Source organism: Fusarium mangiferae, assembly GCF_900044065.1.
Source record: "Fusarium mangiferae strain MRC7560 genome assembly, contig: FMAN_scaffold007, whole genome shotgun sequence".
NCBI classification, from domain to species: domain Eukaryota; kingdom Fungi; phylum Ascomycota; class Sordariomycetes; order Hypocreales; family Nectriaceae; genus Fusarium; species Fusarium mangiferae.
In genome coordinates this window covers 95,643-113,306 of record NW_024573927.1, presented here as the reverse complement: position 1 = coordinate 113,306, position 17,664 = coordinate 95,643, and the positions used below count along the sequence as shown (strand labels likewise).

Genomic DNA, 17,664 nt, shown 5'->3' with positions numbered 1-17,664 from the left:
GATATGAAAGTGAAGACTTGAAATTACTACCAACTCGTTGATTATTTTTTAACCCGAAGTCCCTGATCAGAGCATATATAAATTATTTTACGGATTACAATGCGCGGTGGCTTCCTTGCCAGTCTAGACTAGGGTGTTTCCCATTTCTAAGCAAGTCAAGCTTTTCGGAATTGCGGGGGTGGAGTTCACCGAACCGAATTACTATCCGGCTTTTTTGTGTATGAGTGCATAGGAGAGTTAGGGTGGGTTTTGTGCATGACTTGTTGAAGATGCACGTGATTCTATACACGTACACTGTCTATAGCTATAAAATTAGAGTTCAACAGTTCTGAAGTAATGTCATTCTACTAATCATCATTGGGTGCATGTCTTTATAGAATTACCAAATGAGGTTGAACTTCAGGCATATCGTTGTTGTGGGGCCGATAGAACGCGGAGCTAAGTCTAAAAGCCGGGGGTATACAGTAGCATATCAAAGCACCGTCCCTGCATTATTATCTCTTCCGTCCACTAATATTCAGACTCTTAGGCTCCATTTAAGACTTGCAACGACTCACACCCGTCATAGAGAGTTATATAGTGGTTAGGCCTTCAGAGCGAGACGCTCTGTCTTGTAGCGCCTGGCGACTACATTGACATCCTTCGCTTCTTACGCCCTGAACTCGGTGGCTCGGTTCTCCCCAAAAGATGCACAGAGACACGATGAAAGGCTTGAATCTATGGCGATGACTAATAAGGATAGATTTCATTCAACCACTTTCACGAGTGTCGGCCGCCAAAGCTCAGCGACTGAACTGAACTGAAACGGAAAATAAGCCAGGTAAGCCTCTACAACCTTCCTGTCACTGGCCAAGCACAGGACCACGATTAATGCCTGGCTATTCATGTATTCATCTCGCCCGCCAGAACTAGAAGAGATTCGCCATCTCGAGCATCTTATCATCAAGCTTCAACAAAGATCAATCGTCGAATCTTGAATCATCTTCCCAAATGTGTATCACTGCCTCTTCACCATCGAGGGGAAGATGAAAGTCGAGATAGAAGGCTAGTCGGGTGAGACTGTGATTCACGACGGCGAGTTGGTGGTAATCTCAGCAGGTTAAAGCTCCAGGTTGAACTTTGTGTCACACCGCGTAACTTGTTTGCAGTCGCAAATGGTCGCGGACTTGGGACCTTGATTCAGGATGCCGAAAAACCATTGGAAGGGTTTGTTTTTCTGGACAAGGTTGCAGAGGTAGACTTTAATACGGTTACTCGGGTTGCCGATATAGATATTACCGTAAAGTGGGTAGGTAGATAAAGTAAGAATCAGAAGTGTTTTATAGATTTCAGACGGAAGATCCTTTATATATAACTTTAACCTAGCCGCTAGGGTTGGTCTCTGTCACTGCCAATGAATCTTAAACTTTAATAGTATGCTTTGCTGCATTAATAACACCCCTTTGCCTTCATGAAGTTGCACCAGCCGATAACCTTGGTTTAAACGATCCAGCCTGAGACTAGCCCACGCGAATAAGCCAATATCTGACGAGCGATCCGCAAACGTGAACCTAGATAATACCGTTAGCTTGATTCATGATAAAGGGAGCTTAAGTACCTAAGGATGCTGAGCTTTGGAATAATACTGCCATTTGCCCTGGTCACACGAAAATTAATCTCGTAGCCCAAAGCACCAGAGCCCTCTTCTCTAGATATTGGGAGGCCATCTCCTGGTTCCCAGGCATTTTCCTCATCATCAATGTAGAGTGAAGCCCTGAGAAATGACGAAAGGTCCTGGATTTCTCGGCCGGTGCTGGTCGTAAGCTTCTGGCCCTGGAAAATGAAAATGGACAGTTCAAGCTCTTTTCTTGGGGTTGCTCCGAGATCGGTTGAGCTATTCTTGCCTGAACTTTGGAACCCGTCGGGCTTCAAAACCCACCCTAATTCGTCGGCAAACATTCCTTCATTCAACATCATGCCTTCGTCCACGCGTTGCATGTCGATGGAAGCCATCTGAACGCCGTGTCTCCAAAATCGCAAGGGATCAAGGTTTGAAGAGGCTCGTCTCGACGCGCTCGGATAGACACGAAGAAAGTAGTGTTGGTTGTGTTGAAAAAGTTCGGTGGGTGATGCGAAAATAAGGCCTTGGACCTTGTCCTCGCGTAGCGAGAAGATGTGATTAGGTGACTTTGCAAGAGGGGTGTTGAAACCTTCAAATCGTTCTTGTCGCAAATAAACCCCAAGCTTGGCTAATGGCTGTATAATGGAGATTCGCCTCGGGTCGTCGTAATCTTCGTCAAGCTGCGAAGCGTCTCCATATTTAACATGACTTGTAATTGTTGAGATTCTGACAAGTATCCGATTTTGAAGGTCCTCCAATTTTGGTAGCCGAAATCGTGGATCGCATCCCTCGAGTGGCTCATCTACCAGCATCTCGCCCCACTCCTCCCTCATGATTTTAACCATCATATCTTGCTGGCCAGGGTTTGCGTGGACCATAATATTAATGATCACAGGTAGCTTATTACTGATAAAAGCAGTGCTTCTGATCAATTGGCAAGCTTCCCTGAAACCACATGGTGTACCAGGGGAGTAACCATCGGTGACGATTGGTTCTGCAGGGGAACTCAAGCGGTTTGATTCAGAGACCGCGGTGTTCGGATCCACAGGCCTTGCATTAGTCGCTCTGATTCGTTCAATAAGTCGGTTGATTGCCTCGAGTGTCCCAGTGGGTTTGGATTCATGCCGCTCATTTACTTGAATATCTCGATCATGAGTGGTAGTATCACCATTCCAGACATCTATGTCAATGGATCGATATCCGTAATCAAGGACCTATTCATTAGTCAGGTATGCCTTCATCTTGGTTGGCATATTAGACTTACTTGTCCGATCACATCATAAGTACTCCGAGGTCCAGTGGATATATTGGTGGCAGTCTCATGGCTGCTGTTGATAAAATAGTTTGATATAGGTTTTGAAAGGTCCTTTAGAGGCAATGGTTTGACTGGATTCAAGTAAAACCCGACCATAACTTGTAAAAAGCTAAACAAATCAGATACAGGTGGATGGATTGACACAAAATCCTCATCTTGGACATCTCTAATGAAATTCGCAAACATAGTCATTGTTTTGGTGGGAGAGTCTAGCCGCCTGTCGTAAACATTGGACAGAATCTTCCAAGCCTCCAGGTTTGATACAGCTCTCCGCTTGAGCCCTAGAGATTGGAGCCAGTCCTCGGGGGTGTCCTGGCCAGACCGGGATTGAAAATTATTGGCGGAGAAGAGGCGGTCAGTGAATCTTCGAAAACCGGAGGTAGACTCCTGAGTGCTTGGTTTAGAGGCGGTGGCATCGCTTGAATGCCCGCTTTCTTCACCGTATCGATCATGACTAGCTATCGTAGTGAAGCCTGGCCTCATAACAGTCCCGGGAAGATCTGAACCCTCTGAACCACTTTCGGGATCAACCTGTTGACAATTGTTAGTACTTTGACGTGCAGTAAATAGTAGTAGGCAACTCACAATCTCAACGAACGCGCTATGACATTTGGGACACTGCATTCCATCTACATCTCTATACCATGTAGCAGAGCATTGATGGCAAAAGACCACATCACGGGCCTGTTCCATGGATTCAAGAGTGTCTTGGGTAAGCTGTGAAACATCAGTCTCGGCTTCATCAGAATCGTCGCCATGCTCGTCAGCAAAGCAGATATCAAGGCCAAGCTTATCGTGTCTCACAGACTCCATCTGTTCGGTTATGAGTGCCAATCTGCCATAGTCGCAGGTTGATAGCTTCAATGTAGGATCGATGTCTTCCGCTTCATGTTCATAGACTTCCAGCCATTGAGTGATAGGAGCAGCTTCGCCACTTTCCCAGTTGAAAGACCCGACTTCACCGCCGATATCAACTTCTGAGGATTTAGGCCACGGAAGAGACCGGAGCGAGAAGTCGTGTACGTGCTCCAGAACGTGGTCTATGAGCTCTGGAGAGTCGGCTTCGCCGTTGACTTCACAGAGGGGACAGCTCTTTATGCCCATCCTAGTCTGTGCGGACGATGAAATAATGGATGAGATGTCCTCCCCATTTTCTGGGTGGGCTTTATGAAGATGGTCCATCATTTCACTCATGGTAGAATAGACTGACCCTTCATCACACAAAGGACATATCCAAACAGGCGGATGGTCTTGTCGAAAATGCTGCTCCAACATCGATCTACTGCTGTAGTACACGTCTGGTGTAGGACAGCTCTCAAATATGCAGGTATATGGGCGTATATCCTCTGCTAGGTGCTTTCTACATATTTAATAAGGCATCAGAAACTAGTGACAGGCGAAATGGTGACGGGCAGTCTCACCTCCATCGGTTGTTGTTTTTAGCCTCTGCTACAGGCAAGGTCTGACAACAGCATGGACACTGAACAACCCTTTGCTCATTATCGTACACTCGTGGGCGCGGGTATCGAGCAGAAGCAGTGATCTGAGTAATGACGGTCATTGGTGTGGATTCCATTTTCTTGGAAGTTGGTTCTCTATATTCGAGCTTACTTTCGGGGATCGAAGCTGAGGTGACTGACATTGGTGCTGGCGGCGGTTTGTGAGGTTGGGCGTCAGTATCGGAGATAATGGGGACGGCAACCTCTCCTACTTCACTCGTCGAAATGCGGACTGGGTTAGGACCTTTTTCCACAGCTTCAGGGGTCGGTAACTCGAAGGCAACAGTTCTTTTCTTCAGACCCAAAGAGTGTAGCTGAGCCTGTATGAAACGATTTCTCCGCTTCAAGTTGGCCGTGATAAGATGATGTTGCAGTGGTGTCAGCGACTCGATCTCGGTTCGAAACTCATCATCGTTAAAGCACGGACCCGACCCAGGACGTAGAACAATAATGGCTTCCAAGTGTTTCCTCAGCTCAGCATGTTCTTCCGGTTTGAAAAGGCGATCTGCTTTGTGAAGCCGCGACCGACGTCCTGTCCTACGAATAGCTAGGGACAGAGTGACGAGACTTTCCAGCGCCGAGTCAATGTCAAGTAAGGTGTCTTCGAGCTCTCCATTGTGATTGAGAAGATTCAAACAGTCCTCCAACGACTGAAACAGCATGACCAGGTTTCCTTTGACCAATGAAAGGTCAATCGGTCGCTCGCTCAACCTCGCATCTAATGAAGCTTTTGAAGGAGCCAGGGCGCCGATACCGTCGATCCAGAGATTAAAGTCTGCTAAGCGATACTCAAATCGCTCATTATGAGACGCTTGCTGATTGGACAAATCAGGCCCGGGAGAGCGAAAAGTCAAGCATGTTTGAAAGGCTTCAAGACACTTGTTGGAAAGGTCCCAAGCAGTCAGACTCATTAGATCCATGATTTTGACAGCCAAAATGTGTAGTGGAACATTTTTTGGGTTCGCTAGACAGACAAGCAGAGGCACAGAAGAGGAGATGGTGAGGATGAGACTGCTGCAAAAGGGCGCGCGGCGGAGGATTTCCTGTCGACTATCGTCACGTGAGCTTAGCAACAGGGGTGTTTAGCCGCACGACCAAACAGATCATCAGACCTCCACTTAACATAGCTCAGCCTTTCGAGGAACAAAACATGCGAGTGAAGATATGGCGACTCAACGCTTCAGCGTATGCGAACTAGTCGCCGAAGTGGCCAAAGAAGTGTATGCTCTCGTGATGGAGTGCGGTATACGCCAGCGGCAACGACTTGCGGGGGAAGTTGGAACGAGGCTGGGTCAAATTGCTCAGGAGTCATTCGCTGGTTATGAGCTTGACGATGCGGCGGAAGCAGCTGCCGCAGGCTTGTTACATACCCTACTTGAGATCTGCATGGTGGGTTTTTTACCTCGGTTCTGAGACATTGACTGAGATATTTAGTTTCCAACTCCAGCCGGAAGCCAGGTCATCCCTGGTCAGGACTACACGCTCATAATGACATTGGTAAGGCCAGATAACAGGTCGCGGTTAAAGAAGTCCATATGCCTGTCCTTCATCACCAACAAGACGCTCCCGGTCAAAGCTAAGGAGCAGTGCGACGCGTTTTTGGCCAGACTTAGCCAAGATGAGCCCAAGAAAAAAACTGGTCTTGACGAAATCACAGCAGGATCGGAGTTGCCGGAGCCTGATGACTTTCCTCAACATGTCAGTAGAAATCTCTTTGAGGCTCTTCACCAGCACGCATATTGCCATCATGTCGAAATGGGGCAGGAGAAGTCTTGGCTGAGTAAATCCAAGAAGATGAAGCCTCATCACCATGAACTGGCTCATCCCATCAGACTGCACCTTGATGCGAAGCCACAAATACAGAGCAAGCATGCGCAGTTCGAGGTCGTGATTTCTTCAGACAATATGAGTTACTGGCAGCACTTATGGCTCGGTATTCCTATGTAAGTATTGTTCTGAGGATGACTCTTCTGATCAACTAATTCGAGCAAGGCAAACGAAAGGTCGCAGAGGCGGTGTCAATTTCGCAAACCTTTCCAGTGACGAGGAGGGAGATGGTCAAATATCTAACCTGAAACGGATCAACTCGGACTACTTCTGTCAAGTATTAAAACGTCAGCTATTCGCCAAACTTAATCTCAACTTTGTCAAAGGCGTTGGTCTTGTATCCCTTCCGCCACCTGCTCCTCTTGAGAGATTCTTATGCCCAGGCCAAGGGCTTCCACTGTCTCTAGCCATCCAAAGCTATAAGTTGACAGACAAGGACAAGATCTTACTCGCTCATGCTATTGCACATTCTTTCTGGCAGTTCTACGAATCGGACTTAATGAAAAACCGCTGGACGAGCGATGATATCTGGTTCATGAATGAGATGGATCACCAGCATTCGCCGAAAGATCAACTTGCACTGCGCGTGTATATGCCACTTGACTTTGAATATCAGCAAATAAACTTGAAGGATGAAGAAAGGTCAATGCTGACGCACCCGTTCCCGCACGTCCTAGGCCTGGGACTTATACTCCTACAAATCGGACTCTCAAGGCCTTTTAAGTCGATGACGCACTTACCGCTTATCTCTCGACTGAACAGAGATCATGGTGCCGCAAGACAATTACTGGGTGAGCTGGAAAAGGCACAATGGGCGCGGTCGACACACCGGGATATCTTTGCAAGAGCAGTGGCGAATTGCCTAGATCCCAGAACATTCACCGCTTCTACCCCAAAACCCAGGACAACCAAGAGTTCTACAAAGGATGGCCTTGCCATCAGCGCTGGCGAAGACGGTATAAGACGGAAAGTCTATACTGAAATCGTCGAACCGCTATCGAAACTCGTTAACATCGCCTTCAAAGCTGACGCTAAATACGTGTCCTACTTGTCGAGATGCAAAGAGGTCGAAACTCACAATAAGCTGCATTCCCAAGTGGCCTCATTCCATACAGGAAAGACAATAGTTCCGGAGGAATGGTTAGACAACTTGAAACATATCAGTATGCACATCATGAACCTACGGGAGGAAAAGCCAGACCACGACTTCAAGCCAGTCAAGATAGCTGTTTTAGATACAGGATGCGATGCAAATCTGCCATTTTACAAAATCCTGAGAAGGAAGAAGTCCATAAGGGCGTGGAAGGATTTTGCAAGTGATAAGGGCGAAGGCATAGGTGGAACAGACTGTATGGAGGATCAATATGGCCATGGCAGCCTGATGACCAGATTGATCATGGAAGCTGCTCCGCTAGCTCACATTTATCTAGCCCGAGTTGCGAAAAATACTGACGAGCTCGAGTATAGCAGTGACCAAATAGCTCAGGTGAGAAACATACATTCCCAGGCAGTATTCGCTAATCACTAGTCAGGCAATCCTATGGGCTGGACTAGAAGTGGACGCTGATATCATCTCTATGTCCTTTGGCTTTCCCCACGACGATAACACCATCTCTGCCGCTATAGATGATGTTGAGCGAAGTCGACATATCATATTCATGGCGAGTGCGGGTAACAACGCAGCTTACCAAAGAGAAGCTTTTCCCGCAAGACATCGATCCGTCATCTCCATAAGAGCAACAGATTGCCAGGGTACCTTCAATGCAAGCAACCCACCTATAGTTGACAGAAATAGTATAGCTCTCGGCACGTTCGGTGATAACTTGCCAACACGACTCAACAATGAGATCACGAAACGATTTGGCCCTCACATCTGCCATCCTGGATCATCTATAGCAACGGCAGTGGCAGCTGGTATAGCAGCATCAACGATTGCATACGCAGAGGTCCTCTCGACAGTTCTTCCCATACCGACGGAACAAAGTCCAGTAAAGTCTTTGAGGAAAACTGAGGGTATGAGAAGATTGTTGGAAAAGATGGCACCGGATCAGACAGGGAATAATAGGTTTATAAACCCGATATGGTTCTGGAGTGAAAAGGCGGACGCATGGAGGGCATGGGCCGCTATGTATGATGCAGTATCACCATTTATGTACCGATAAGAGTATAAAGCACAATACTAACATTTATTCAATATTTCTGATAGGACTTGTGGTCGGGAGGAACAAGTGCAATCTATGCGTTCGCAAACAAACAGTATTCTTCATCTCCAAGACCTTCCATCTCATACTTAGGTGCATCTTCCTCCTCCTTGTCAGCTCTCAACACTTCAGCGTCGACATCAACAACTTCAAAGGGCTCAGGATCAGGACCCGGGCGGCCAGACATGAAGGCCTTTTTGTTCACGAACATTTCCGAGCCGACAGTGCCGCTGCCACGAACACGTATGGCGTGAAGACGGTAAGCAAAAATGATACCGGGAGCAGTTTCGTAGGAATCAGTCTTTGAGCTTTCTTTTCCGCCTGAAATACCGCCGCCAACTTCGACTGGCACGGTTCCCGCGGGGCCTGAAGCTGACAGTGAGGTATTATGTCCAACGCCCTTCTCTTTTGTGACTGTAAAAGAAGAGGTAGCGACTCGAAGTCCGGATACGATGTAAACGGTCCGCTTTCCAAGAAAGCCAGAGTCAATATGCTCCTTGACAGCCTCTGTGTTCACGATACTTTGTAGAAACTCCTTCGTAAACGGCGCAGCTAGAGATCGGACTTCATGATCTACAGCTCCATACGCTAGCGCATTGCGCCGACTAGTCTCATAGCCAATAGAAACAGAAGCAAGCTCTACAAATTTGGCAAAGAGATCGACACCAGCTGTTCGCGTGACATCATTCGAGTGAGAATGGTTCGTCTCGATCAGAGTCTGCACTTCGGGAAGCGTGATTGCGTCGGTGCGGGGTGATGCAAGGGTCTGAGTCGGACGACTGGGATGAGGGATGACAGCGCCAAGCTGGAGGGTCCCGTCGGGAGTGAAGGTGAAGTCAGGGGCGAGGAACCAGGACTTCATGATGCGTGGGCTGTTGCTTTAAGCTTAGAATGTTAGTAGATCAGTTACTTCAGAACGTACGATCGCAATGTCAATGAAGGCCTTGGGCAGCGAGCTGAGCCGGCCCCGCATGCAGTCTGATAGGAATCTATTGGCCAATAACTCAATAGTGTCTACCGGTATGACAGCATTCAGCCGCGTTGTATGGACATTTGTCAACGAGCACCTCCTAGTGACATCTCGTCGGGAATCCCCTTTAATCTCTCTAGATGCGATTGACAGTTCTATACGGGATTTCAGATGAACTCACCCTTTAATGTCTTGGCAACAACAATTGCATAAAGTTACCCTATGGCCCGAGTTCCCTAGCTAGTCCCAATCCAGCGTGGTATCCCGCCGACCAACCCCTGTCCTCGATCTCAACCGCTATAAAAAGATTTTAACTGGGTTAAAGAACCCGCTAAGAGTTTCAGCGCGATGCATTTGGTGGAAAAACCGTCTAAGGCCCCGGAATTTTCATTCTTAGCGACGTCTCAATCGCTCTTGGCTTCTAGAAGGAGGAGATGACCGAACACGTTAGAGTTCGTATTTACCTATTTTAACTCTTTTTAGTAATTTTGCTAACGGCTTTACTCCACTCTCCGGCTGTGCTTTTTCTTAGTGGACAGCCTCTCCCGTATGCCGGCAGTATGAGATTCCACTAGACGGTAGCTCCGGAAAGGAGAATAACCCATGATATACCGATACAGGGGACAAGCCTCGCATCTTCTTGCTATTTAAGATCTTGGCCAGTCCTTCGATAAGTTCAATCAACCAGGCAAGCTCGTCCTTCGTTACTTCAACCAGTCATTCGTTATCACATTCGCTTTCACAAAATGCTCGCCCACTCATTCCTCGCCGGCCTGGCCCTCGCAGCCTTCTCCATCGCTAGCCCAGTAGCCCGGGCAGAAGGCTCATGCTCCGACCCCGTCGTTCGTAAAGAATGGCGCGAACTCACGAGCGCTGAAAAGACAGAATATCTCCGCGCTGCAGTCTGTCTCCGCAACCTCCCCAAAAAGGCATACGAAGCCATAGACGATGTCACAACGCGTATGGATGATCTTGTCTACACCCATTTCAGCCTCAACACGGAGATACACTTTGTCGCAAACTTCCTTCCCTGGCACCGTTGGTATGTCCAGCTTCATGAGGATATGCTCCGCGATGAGTGTGATTACAAGGGTGTTCAGCCATACTGGGACTGGACGATTGACGCCGACAAGAACGATGTCGTAAATTCTCCTCTCTTTGATCCCAAGACTGGATTTGGCGGTGATGCCAAGCTCACCGGTAGTGATGTTCCTGGTTTCAAGCGCTGTGTCGTCGATGGACCTTTTGCCAACACGAACCTTACACTGGCTATGGGATGGCCCGATATGAACACCCCAGGCAACCGTCTTCATTGCTTCACTCGCGAGTTCAACGGTGGTCTTGGCAAGGATGAGGATGGAAATCAGATCCTGGGCGATATGCAAGCTACTGCCTACAACTCTCGGGTCATGGATACCATCTACAGCTTTGACAACTACCACTCCATGTCCGGTATGCTTGAGGGTCTACCTCATGCTCAGAGTACGTCATCTCCATGCACTTTCGATCTACAAATACTGACATGCCGATAGTTCACAGCATCATCTTTGGTGATATGGGTCCCGCTACTTCGCCCAATGAGCCGCTCTTCTTCCTTCACCACGCCAATGTCGACCGTGTCTGGGCCAAGGCAAGAACCCTCTCTCAGTTTTTTTTATCTCCATGGTTACTAACATTTCTCCAGTGGCAAGGTCGCAACGCCACTCGTCTGGCTGACTATACCGGCTTCAACGACCTCGACAAGTGGAACTCTGCCGATATCAATGACAACATGCCTGTTATGCGTCTAGCTGATAAAGAGCCAGTTGTGAAGGACTACATGGATACTCGCGCCGGCCCCCTGTGCTACACCTACTCATCCATGTAAAACTGCGATTGGTAGCAATATTTAATACAAGAAGGATACTCCATTATTTCTCCGCATCGAATATGACCTTTTGAACCTTCATCGAGTCGAACAGCTCGTAGCCCTCAAGAGCACTGCTCAGCGGCATTACCGTCGCGGTCATGAAGCTACCGTATGTTAGCGCGGTTGAATGAAGCTGTATGGCGACTCACTCCAACAGATGTTGCTTCTTAGCAAGCAGTTTCAATGAGTCTTCGAAGATGCCTGAAAATAGTCATTAGACAACGGCTCCCACTGCTCGTGACGTAAACTTACTCCTAACAGGACATCTGCCCATCTTGATAGTGAGATTCTTCCCGTAAGCCTGATTACCTGTCCACGGAATCTCTCCATTGTGTACACCAACACTAGAGATGATACCCCATGGTCTAAGAAGCTTGAAGCCCATATCTAAAGCCGAGCTATGCCCAACAACCTCAATGATCACATCAGCGCCGCGGCCGTCACTCAGTTCCTTGACTCGCTTTTCCAGTTCATCTTTTTGCGTGAGGTAATTCCACGGTTCGGCTCCAAGACTCTTGGCAAGTGAAAGTCTAGACTCGATACCGTCAACTGCGAGAATGGCCTTGGGTTTGTACTCCAGCGCGGCGATGAGGGCACAAATACCCACTGGTCCACATCCGATCAAAACGACGATACTGTCCTCGACCTGCTCTTTACTCAGATCCTTTAGACCATTAGAAGCGGCGTAGCAGCCGGTTGGGAAGATATCTGCCATCAGGCATAGTTTCAAGTCGTCAATCTCCTCGGGAGCCTTTACGACAGTGCTCTCAGCATACGGAATTCTCACATATTCCGCTTGCGCTCCATCAAGAGGAACGGTGCCAAAGAGAAGACTCTTGTCGCACCGTGAGGAGAACCCGTGTTGGCAGAAGAAGCACTCTCCGCAGCTCACAGTGAAAGGGCTGACAATCGCATCGCCCGGCTGGAGCTTGGTGATAGCGGAGCCGACTTCATCGACAACGCCAGTGAACTCGTGGCCCATGATGAAGCCGGTTCCGGAAGGTTGATGCCCGCGAAAGACATGGAGCTCGCTATGAAGTACTAAGTAGTTGATAAATAACAATATTCTTAATTTTGATCATACCTTCCACACAAAGCTGTGTATTTCACTTTGACGATGATGTCGGTTGGATCTTGAATGGTGGGTTTCGGCCGATCTTCAAGGGCAACCTGCTTGACCCCTTTGAAGACGACGGACTTCATGGTAGCTGTAATTGGGTTGCAAGGGCTTATAAGTTTCAAAAACCAGTATCTCTCTAGTTGATTATAATCCGAAGAGATATTGTAATATTTTTTCGATAGTTCTTTGGGTAGATCAGATCATTGTTAGGGTAGGCACAAAATATCTACCCCGCTGTCTACCTGTCGGCCGAGGTTCCCGGCTTACCGTTTATGGACCGGCAACCGCCACATGCTGTCATAGCCCGGGGCTTCAAAAGTTGGGGCAAATCCCAAATATTCGGAAAAGGATTCCTTAAATTAGCGACGCAGCTGACTTGCAAGAGTTTGCTCTCTTTTGACTTTAGGTTCCTGGTGTCCGCGATTGCTCATCAAGCTGTAGAATCCTATGTCGCGGCCAATCGTATTCGCCCCCTCTTTGACGTATATATCTATTATACCGGATATTTCACAGTCTTGTTGGCGGTCTGGCCGGTTCCATGGCATTGGGTCTACTGGTCTCTTATGATAAGCCGTCGAAGACGGGAAGTACAGGAATGCATAGCATTCTGGTGCCCAACTAAGGTTCCTCAGTAAGCCACCATTTCAGAATTGATGAGATCCTCGATTGATAAGGTTTACTAGACTCTTTCCATACAATTAGTAGATGTGCCACAGCGCCGGGAATAGCTTAGACTTGATGCCAGATACTGCAATTCATCGCTTCAAAAGGGCGACACGTCTTAATAGCAAATCACTTCACTTCACAGTTTCGCATTCAGAAAATCACCAACCGATCCACCACCCAACATAACGCTTGATGCAAGCGCAACATGGGTGAAGCCCTCAGGTCTAGGGCGCATCATGCTTGTGCTGTCAATTGTGTTCCTTTTGCTTACAGCAATAGTCATTATCCTACGTTGTTTTGTTCGTTTCAAATATGCAATATTTGGTGTAGATGACGGTCTTATGCTTGCAGGCTGGGTGAGTTTACTGCTTTACGAAATAACATATAAGATATTAAAATTATTCAGCTACTCCATGTCGCTCATGTAGCTGTTAGCATCCAAGCTATCTATGCTGGCTTGGGAAGAAAAGATACCAGCTTGAATAGCTACGAACAGAGATCCATTCTCAAGGTATTGAGTTCTTTAAACAAAAACCTTGCCATTACTACATCTACTAACCTAGAACATTTAGTATACATGGTTTGGGGAATTGATTTATATCTTGTCATTGATATGTCTTAAATGCTCCATCTGCATTACCTTCTTGCGAATTGCTGTCAAGAAATTCCACCGCATGATTATTTGGGGAACAATTGTCTTCATTATAGGTACTCTTCTTTTTGCCGTTATTGGGATGTTTGCTGTATGCCTCCCCATAAGTGATAATTGGGATGACTACAACGCTTGTTCGCCAACCTTGAGAACAAGTACTGGCTATGTGCTGGCTATCAGTGCAATTGTCTCGGATTGGATATGTTCGATCTTGCCTTTTTTCATGCTGTATAAGTCTAATATGCAGAAAGCAACCAAGATTTCTGTTAGCATTATTCTTGGGCTAGCAGTTTTGTAAGTTTCTTTCCTGCTCTACAATTCAGCGGCAAAGTGCTAAATCGCTACCAGTGCATCTATATTTACTATTATTCGAATACCCTATTATAAGGGTCTGACAAGTCCAGAGAACTTCTTTTGTGAGTAGTCCCGGGATTTACATTTACCAGGCCCTAACGTGTTCAGATAATCTCGCATATATCTACCTCTGGTCGATGGTCGAAACCAGTGTCGGAACTATTGCCGGCTCTTTGCACGCCATACGGAAGTTGTTCAGCTCTCATTTCCGTTTCGATACCAGTACAGGCTCTTCTACAGCTTGTGCTACACCATTTTCTGGGACCAGCCGAGCTGTTATGACATCGCAATCAGTGGCAGCCGGAGAAAGAAGCAATAATTGGGAGCGGCTTGACGATAATGAAGGTTCGCCTGGTCAAAAGATTCATGTTCAGGGGGATCTAGAGATGCACTCCTTGGAAAGACCCCAGACGCCCCGGGATTCAGATGGATCCTATGCGGATCTTGTGCACCTATCCCGCGGCTGAAGTCTCGCTTGACCTCACAAGAACTAAGGTGGAGAAAATACAGTTGGTCTATTCGATCTGGAGAGTCGAGTTTGACATGGACGATCCAGTCGGTGGATACGCGGGTATAAACAAAACATCATTCCCGCTATTTCCGATGCTCTGCCGATTCCCGATCCTAACTCCGTCTTCTCGGCATCACTACTACGTATGAGTTATTAACCCGTAGCGGCCAAGCGTTAGAATCACAGGGATACAAATTGAACGAATACCGCAATCAAATCAATACAGCAGGCGCCATATTCGGTTCAGTCACGATCCTCAAAACTTATCATGTCGGCTCAGGATTCCTCTCTGCGTGAGACGAATTGGCCCACTCTGGCCAACTACGTATCTACGCATAACGACACTTATCCGTTCATTGATCCATCTAAAGCCGACCTGTCAGGAAAGTCAGTCTTGATCACGGGCGCCTCCAAAGGGATCGGCAAGGCGACCGCAATTCGTTTCGCCATGGCGGGCTGTTCGAAGATCATCCTCGCCGCCCGCTCTGACATGGCCGAGGTTGAAGCTTCGGTCATAGATGCTGCCAAGAAGGCAAATCGGCCACAACCTCTCGTTTGTTCCGTCAAGCTGGATATCACGTCAGAAGAGTCGGTGAAGGTGGCCGCTGAGACCGCTAAGGATATACTCGGCGGCGACCTGGATATCTTGATCAATAATGCCGGCTGTCTTGAGGAATGGAAGCCTGTCGTCGAATCTGATCCATCAGAGTGGTGGTGGACTTGGGAGGTCACCATGAAAGGGACCTATCTGTCAGCTCATTATTTCATCCCACTGCTTCTGAAGTCAGCTACCAAAACTATCATCAATATTAGCAGCGTTGGTGCTCAAATCATCGTCCCCGGAGCGTCAGCGTACCAGACGAGCAAGTTCGCTCTATGCCGCTTTACCGAATTCATCGACAAGGAATATTACGAGCAAGGATTAATTGCCATATCTATTCATCCCGGGGGCATCAAGACTGAGCTAGCTTTGAATATGCCCCCAGCAATGCATTCTCACTTGAATGACACGGTGGAGTTGGCTGCTGATACAATGGTCTGGTTATCTCGCCAGAGGCGAGATTGGCTGTCAGGCCGATTCATTACGGTCAATTGGGATATGGAGGAACTCGAGAACAAGAGGAAGGAGATACTTGAAGCAAACTTGCTTAAGTTCCGTATGACGATCTGATATTCAACATCAGGGCATGCTTCTGTAAAGACAGTGAAGTAGGTCTAAGTGAGCCATCTATATAGGAGCATGTGAAGTTAAGGTTCAATCGATCTAGCACTAATGGCGTTATCGATTCGCTCCTCTTTCTATTACTAATGGCAGCCGCTATATGCATAAAAAGACCACCGTGAGGCAGAGAGGACTTTGGTTCAACGTGTGAGGCGCGTGATGTGAGCCATCAGCTGGGGGGTCTATCAACTCAAAATAACACTCAAGTAGTAATGATGGCAAACCATAGTCCAGATCGTGCTCCCACTTTAAGAGATAACCACAGCCTCTACCAATGGCGCTTCCAGACCATTCGCGCAAGTCTTCTCCTTAACTTCTCCTCGAACAGGCCTGTCAAAGAAAACGCGCGTCACCTTGCCAGCCTCCTTGTGCGGGGCCAAGCGGGAGATATCACGTACGACATCAGGATTTCTACGGTAGGCCTGCACAACAGTATCGATCGGTGAGACATACGCGGAGCTGGCGCTGCCAGCTGACCCATCAGGATTCTTCCGAGGGTAGACGGGATGGAAAATCGTGGTGTATTGGCGATCTTCATAGTTGAATCCTATGAGCTGTACAGGGAGTTCAGCGAGGGTGTATTTCGTAAAGTTCTCAAGTCAATCCTCAATCAACGTGGCGACAGCCAAGCGACGCTTGATGTAGAACCCAGAGCTTGCGCGGAGTTCCTCATCAAAGTTCTTCCGGTATTGGTACATAACGTGGTGAATCTTCTGATAGTCCTGGTCTTCGATCTGAGACCAGTGCAGGATAGTCAAGTTGGATGACAGCTGGCCATTTTGGTTAAGACGTTTGAACGCGGTATTGAGAATTGCATCTATTTCATCGCCCTTTCTGATAGCTAGTCGTTGAGCTCTTGTAATTGTCATGTTTCGAGGTATCATCATCTCGTACTTGTGGATTTCGTCGCAGATCAGGAAGGCGATGATGGTGAACTTCTCCTGGAGAGACTTGACGAGATCGCAGACGTTGTCTGGGTCAATGAGGGGAGTCTCTCCAAGGCAGATGGCCACAGCGCAGTGGCTATCAGCAGCGAATGATTGGAGGTTGAAAGGGTACATGATGGCTAGTATTGTGTTTGGAGACAAAATGTTGAGAACAGATGATATCGGGGACCTTTTAAAACCTGTGACTATCGTTAGAAGGTGCTTTTTTATCCCTCACTGTTGTATGATCCCTGGAACCACTGAGGGGAATATTTCGGGTTAACATGGGTAACTATCAGGGGAAGCATTGGATACATCGTTGAACCCATGTTCGCAACTCCACCTGTTGGTTCGACCCTATTGAATCCTTCATTCCATGACGTTCTATTCGGCTGATAACGTAGTTTCCAATCGTCATGAAAACTCTGATAGAATGGCAAACTCACCTATAACCATGTAGATATAAGTCTTAGCCGTTATAGTAAATGTGTCGGCACTTTGATAGCTCATTTCCTGGATTCGTGCGAGGTCTCTGTGATAGATACAGCCCCATATAATTATATGATCCGATTTTTGGCCAAAGAATGTTATAAGCGAGGGATGCTGGCCCATTTAGAGCGTCACGCTGTCAAGGATATCGTCGGTACTGTTGGATCAACGACCAATATTACTACTTTGTCAGTGGCCTGTAACACCCCACAAACTCGAGACAATCACCGTTTGTATATCAATCCTGCCACTCATTATTGCCACAAGTATGCAGGTTGTTAAGAATGTCTTTTCAGGGGCATAGTATACAACTAGCTGGTAGTTATATTACAACACTCGGGGCTACTAATAGGTATAGTTCTTTGCGGCGCAAAGAAACAGATCTTAGGCGAAACCTTAAACT

General features: G+C 47.5%; 8 protein-coding genes across 8 annotated transcripts; 4 read left to right on the top strand and 4 right to left on the bottom strand.

Moving 5' to 3' along the window:
• Positions 1 to 1,384: 1,384 nt before the first annotated feature.
• On the bottom strand, positions 1,385 to 5,334 carry FMAN_13119 (uncharacterized protein; the record flags this gene model as incomplete). The annotated part of the gene is made up of 5 exons (XM_041832549.1): positions 1,385 to 1,550; positions 1,598 to 2,814; positions 2,865 to 3,446; positions 3,501 to 4,275; positions 4,337 to 5,334. The coding sequence occupies 5 exons, from the start codon at positions 5,332 to 5,334 to the stop codon at positions 1,385 to 1,387; spliced, it is 3,738 nt and encodes a 1,245-aa protein (XP_041683001.1).
• Positions 5,335 to 5,578: 244 nt separating this feature from the next.
• FMAN_13118 (uncharacterized protein) lies at positions 5,579 to 8,403 on the top strand (the record flags this gene model as incomplete). The annotated part of the gene is made up of 4 exons (XM_041832548.1): positions 5,579 to 5,803; positions 5,849 to 6,357; positions 6,407 to 7,727; positions 7,774 to 8,403. The coding sequence occupies 4 exons, from the start codon at positions 5,579 to 5,581 to the stop codon at positions 8,401 to 8,403; spliced, it is 2,685 nt and encodes an 894-aa protein (XP_041683000.1).
• A 73-nt stretch (positions 8,404 to 8,476) lies between these two features.
• FMAN_13117 (uncharacterized protein) lies at positions 8,477 to 9,304 on the bottom strand (the record flags this gene model as incomplete). The annotated part of the gene is made up of 1 exon (XM_041832547.1): positions 8,477 to 9,304. The coding sequence occupies one exon, from the start codon at positions 9,302 to 9,304 to the stop codon at positions 8,477 to 8,479; it is 828 nt and encodes a 275-aa protein (XP_041682999.1).
• An 854-nt stretch (positions 9,305 to 10,158) lies between these two features.
• Positions 10,159 to 11,279, top strand: FMAN_13116 (monooxygenase; the record flags this gene model as incomplete). The annotated part of the gene is made up of 3 exons (XM_041832546.1): positions 10,159 to 10,894; positions 10,945 to 11,030; positions 11,097 to 11,279. 3 exons carry the CDS (start codon positions 10,159 to 10,161, stop codon positions 11,277 to 11,279), a joined length of 1,005 nt encoding a protein of 334 aa, XP_041682998.1.
• Positions 11,280 to 11,322: 43 nt separating this feature from the next.
• Positions 11,323 to 12,524, bottom strand: FMAN_13115 (uncharacterized protein; the record flags this gene model as incomplete). Its single annotated transcript, XM_041832545.1, has 4 exons — positions 11,323 to 11,425; positions 11,471 to 11,522; positions 11,574 to 12,352; positions 12,406 to 12,524. 4 exons carry the CDS (start codon positions 12,522 to 12,524, stop codon positions 11,323 to 11,325), a joined length of 1,053 nt encoding a protein of 350 aa, XP_041682997.1.
• Positions 12,525 to 13,343: 819 nt separating this feature from the next.
• Positions 13,344 to 14,580, top strand: FMAN_13114 (uncharacterized protein; the record flags this gene model as incomplete). Its single annotated transcript, XM_041832544.1, has 5 exons — positions 13,344 to 13,463; positions 13,514 to 13,618; positions 13,680 to 14,053; positions 14,108 to 14,175; positions 14,222 to 14,580. 5 exons carry the CDS (start codon positions 13,344 to 13,346, stop codon positions 14,578 to 14,580), a joined length of 1,026 nt encoding a protein of 341 aa, XP_041682996.1.
• Positions 14,581 to 14,892: 312 nt separating this feature from the next.
• FMAN_13113 (uncharacterized protein) lies at positions 14,893 to 15,795 on the top strand (the record flags this gene model as incomplete). The annotated part of the gene is made up of 1 exon (XM_041832543.1): positions 14,893 to 15,795. The coding sequence occupies one exon, from the start codon at positions 14,893 to 14,895 to the stop codon at positions 15,793 to 15,795; it is 903 nt and encodes a 300-aa protein (XP_041682995.1).
• Positions 15,796 to 16,094: 299 nt separating this feature from the next.
• FMAN_13112 (uncharacterized protein) lies at positions 16,095 to 16,907 on the bottom strand (the record flags this gene model as incomplete). The annotated part of the gene is made up of 2 exons (XM_041832541.1): positions 16,095 to 16,400; positions 16,470 to 16,907. 2 exons carry the CDS (start codon positions 16,905 to 16,907, stop codon positions 16,095 to 16,097), a joined length of 744 nt encoding a protein of 247 aa, XP_041682994.1.
• Positions 16,908 to 17,664: the final 757 nt, after the last annotated feature.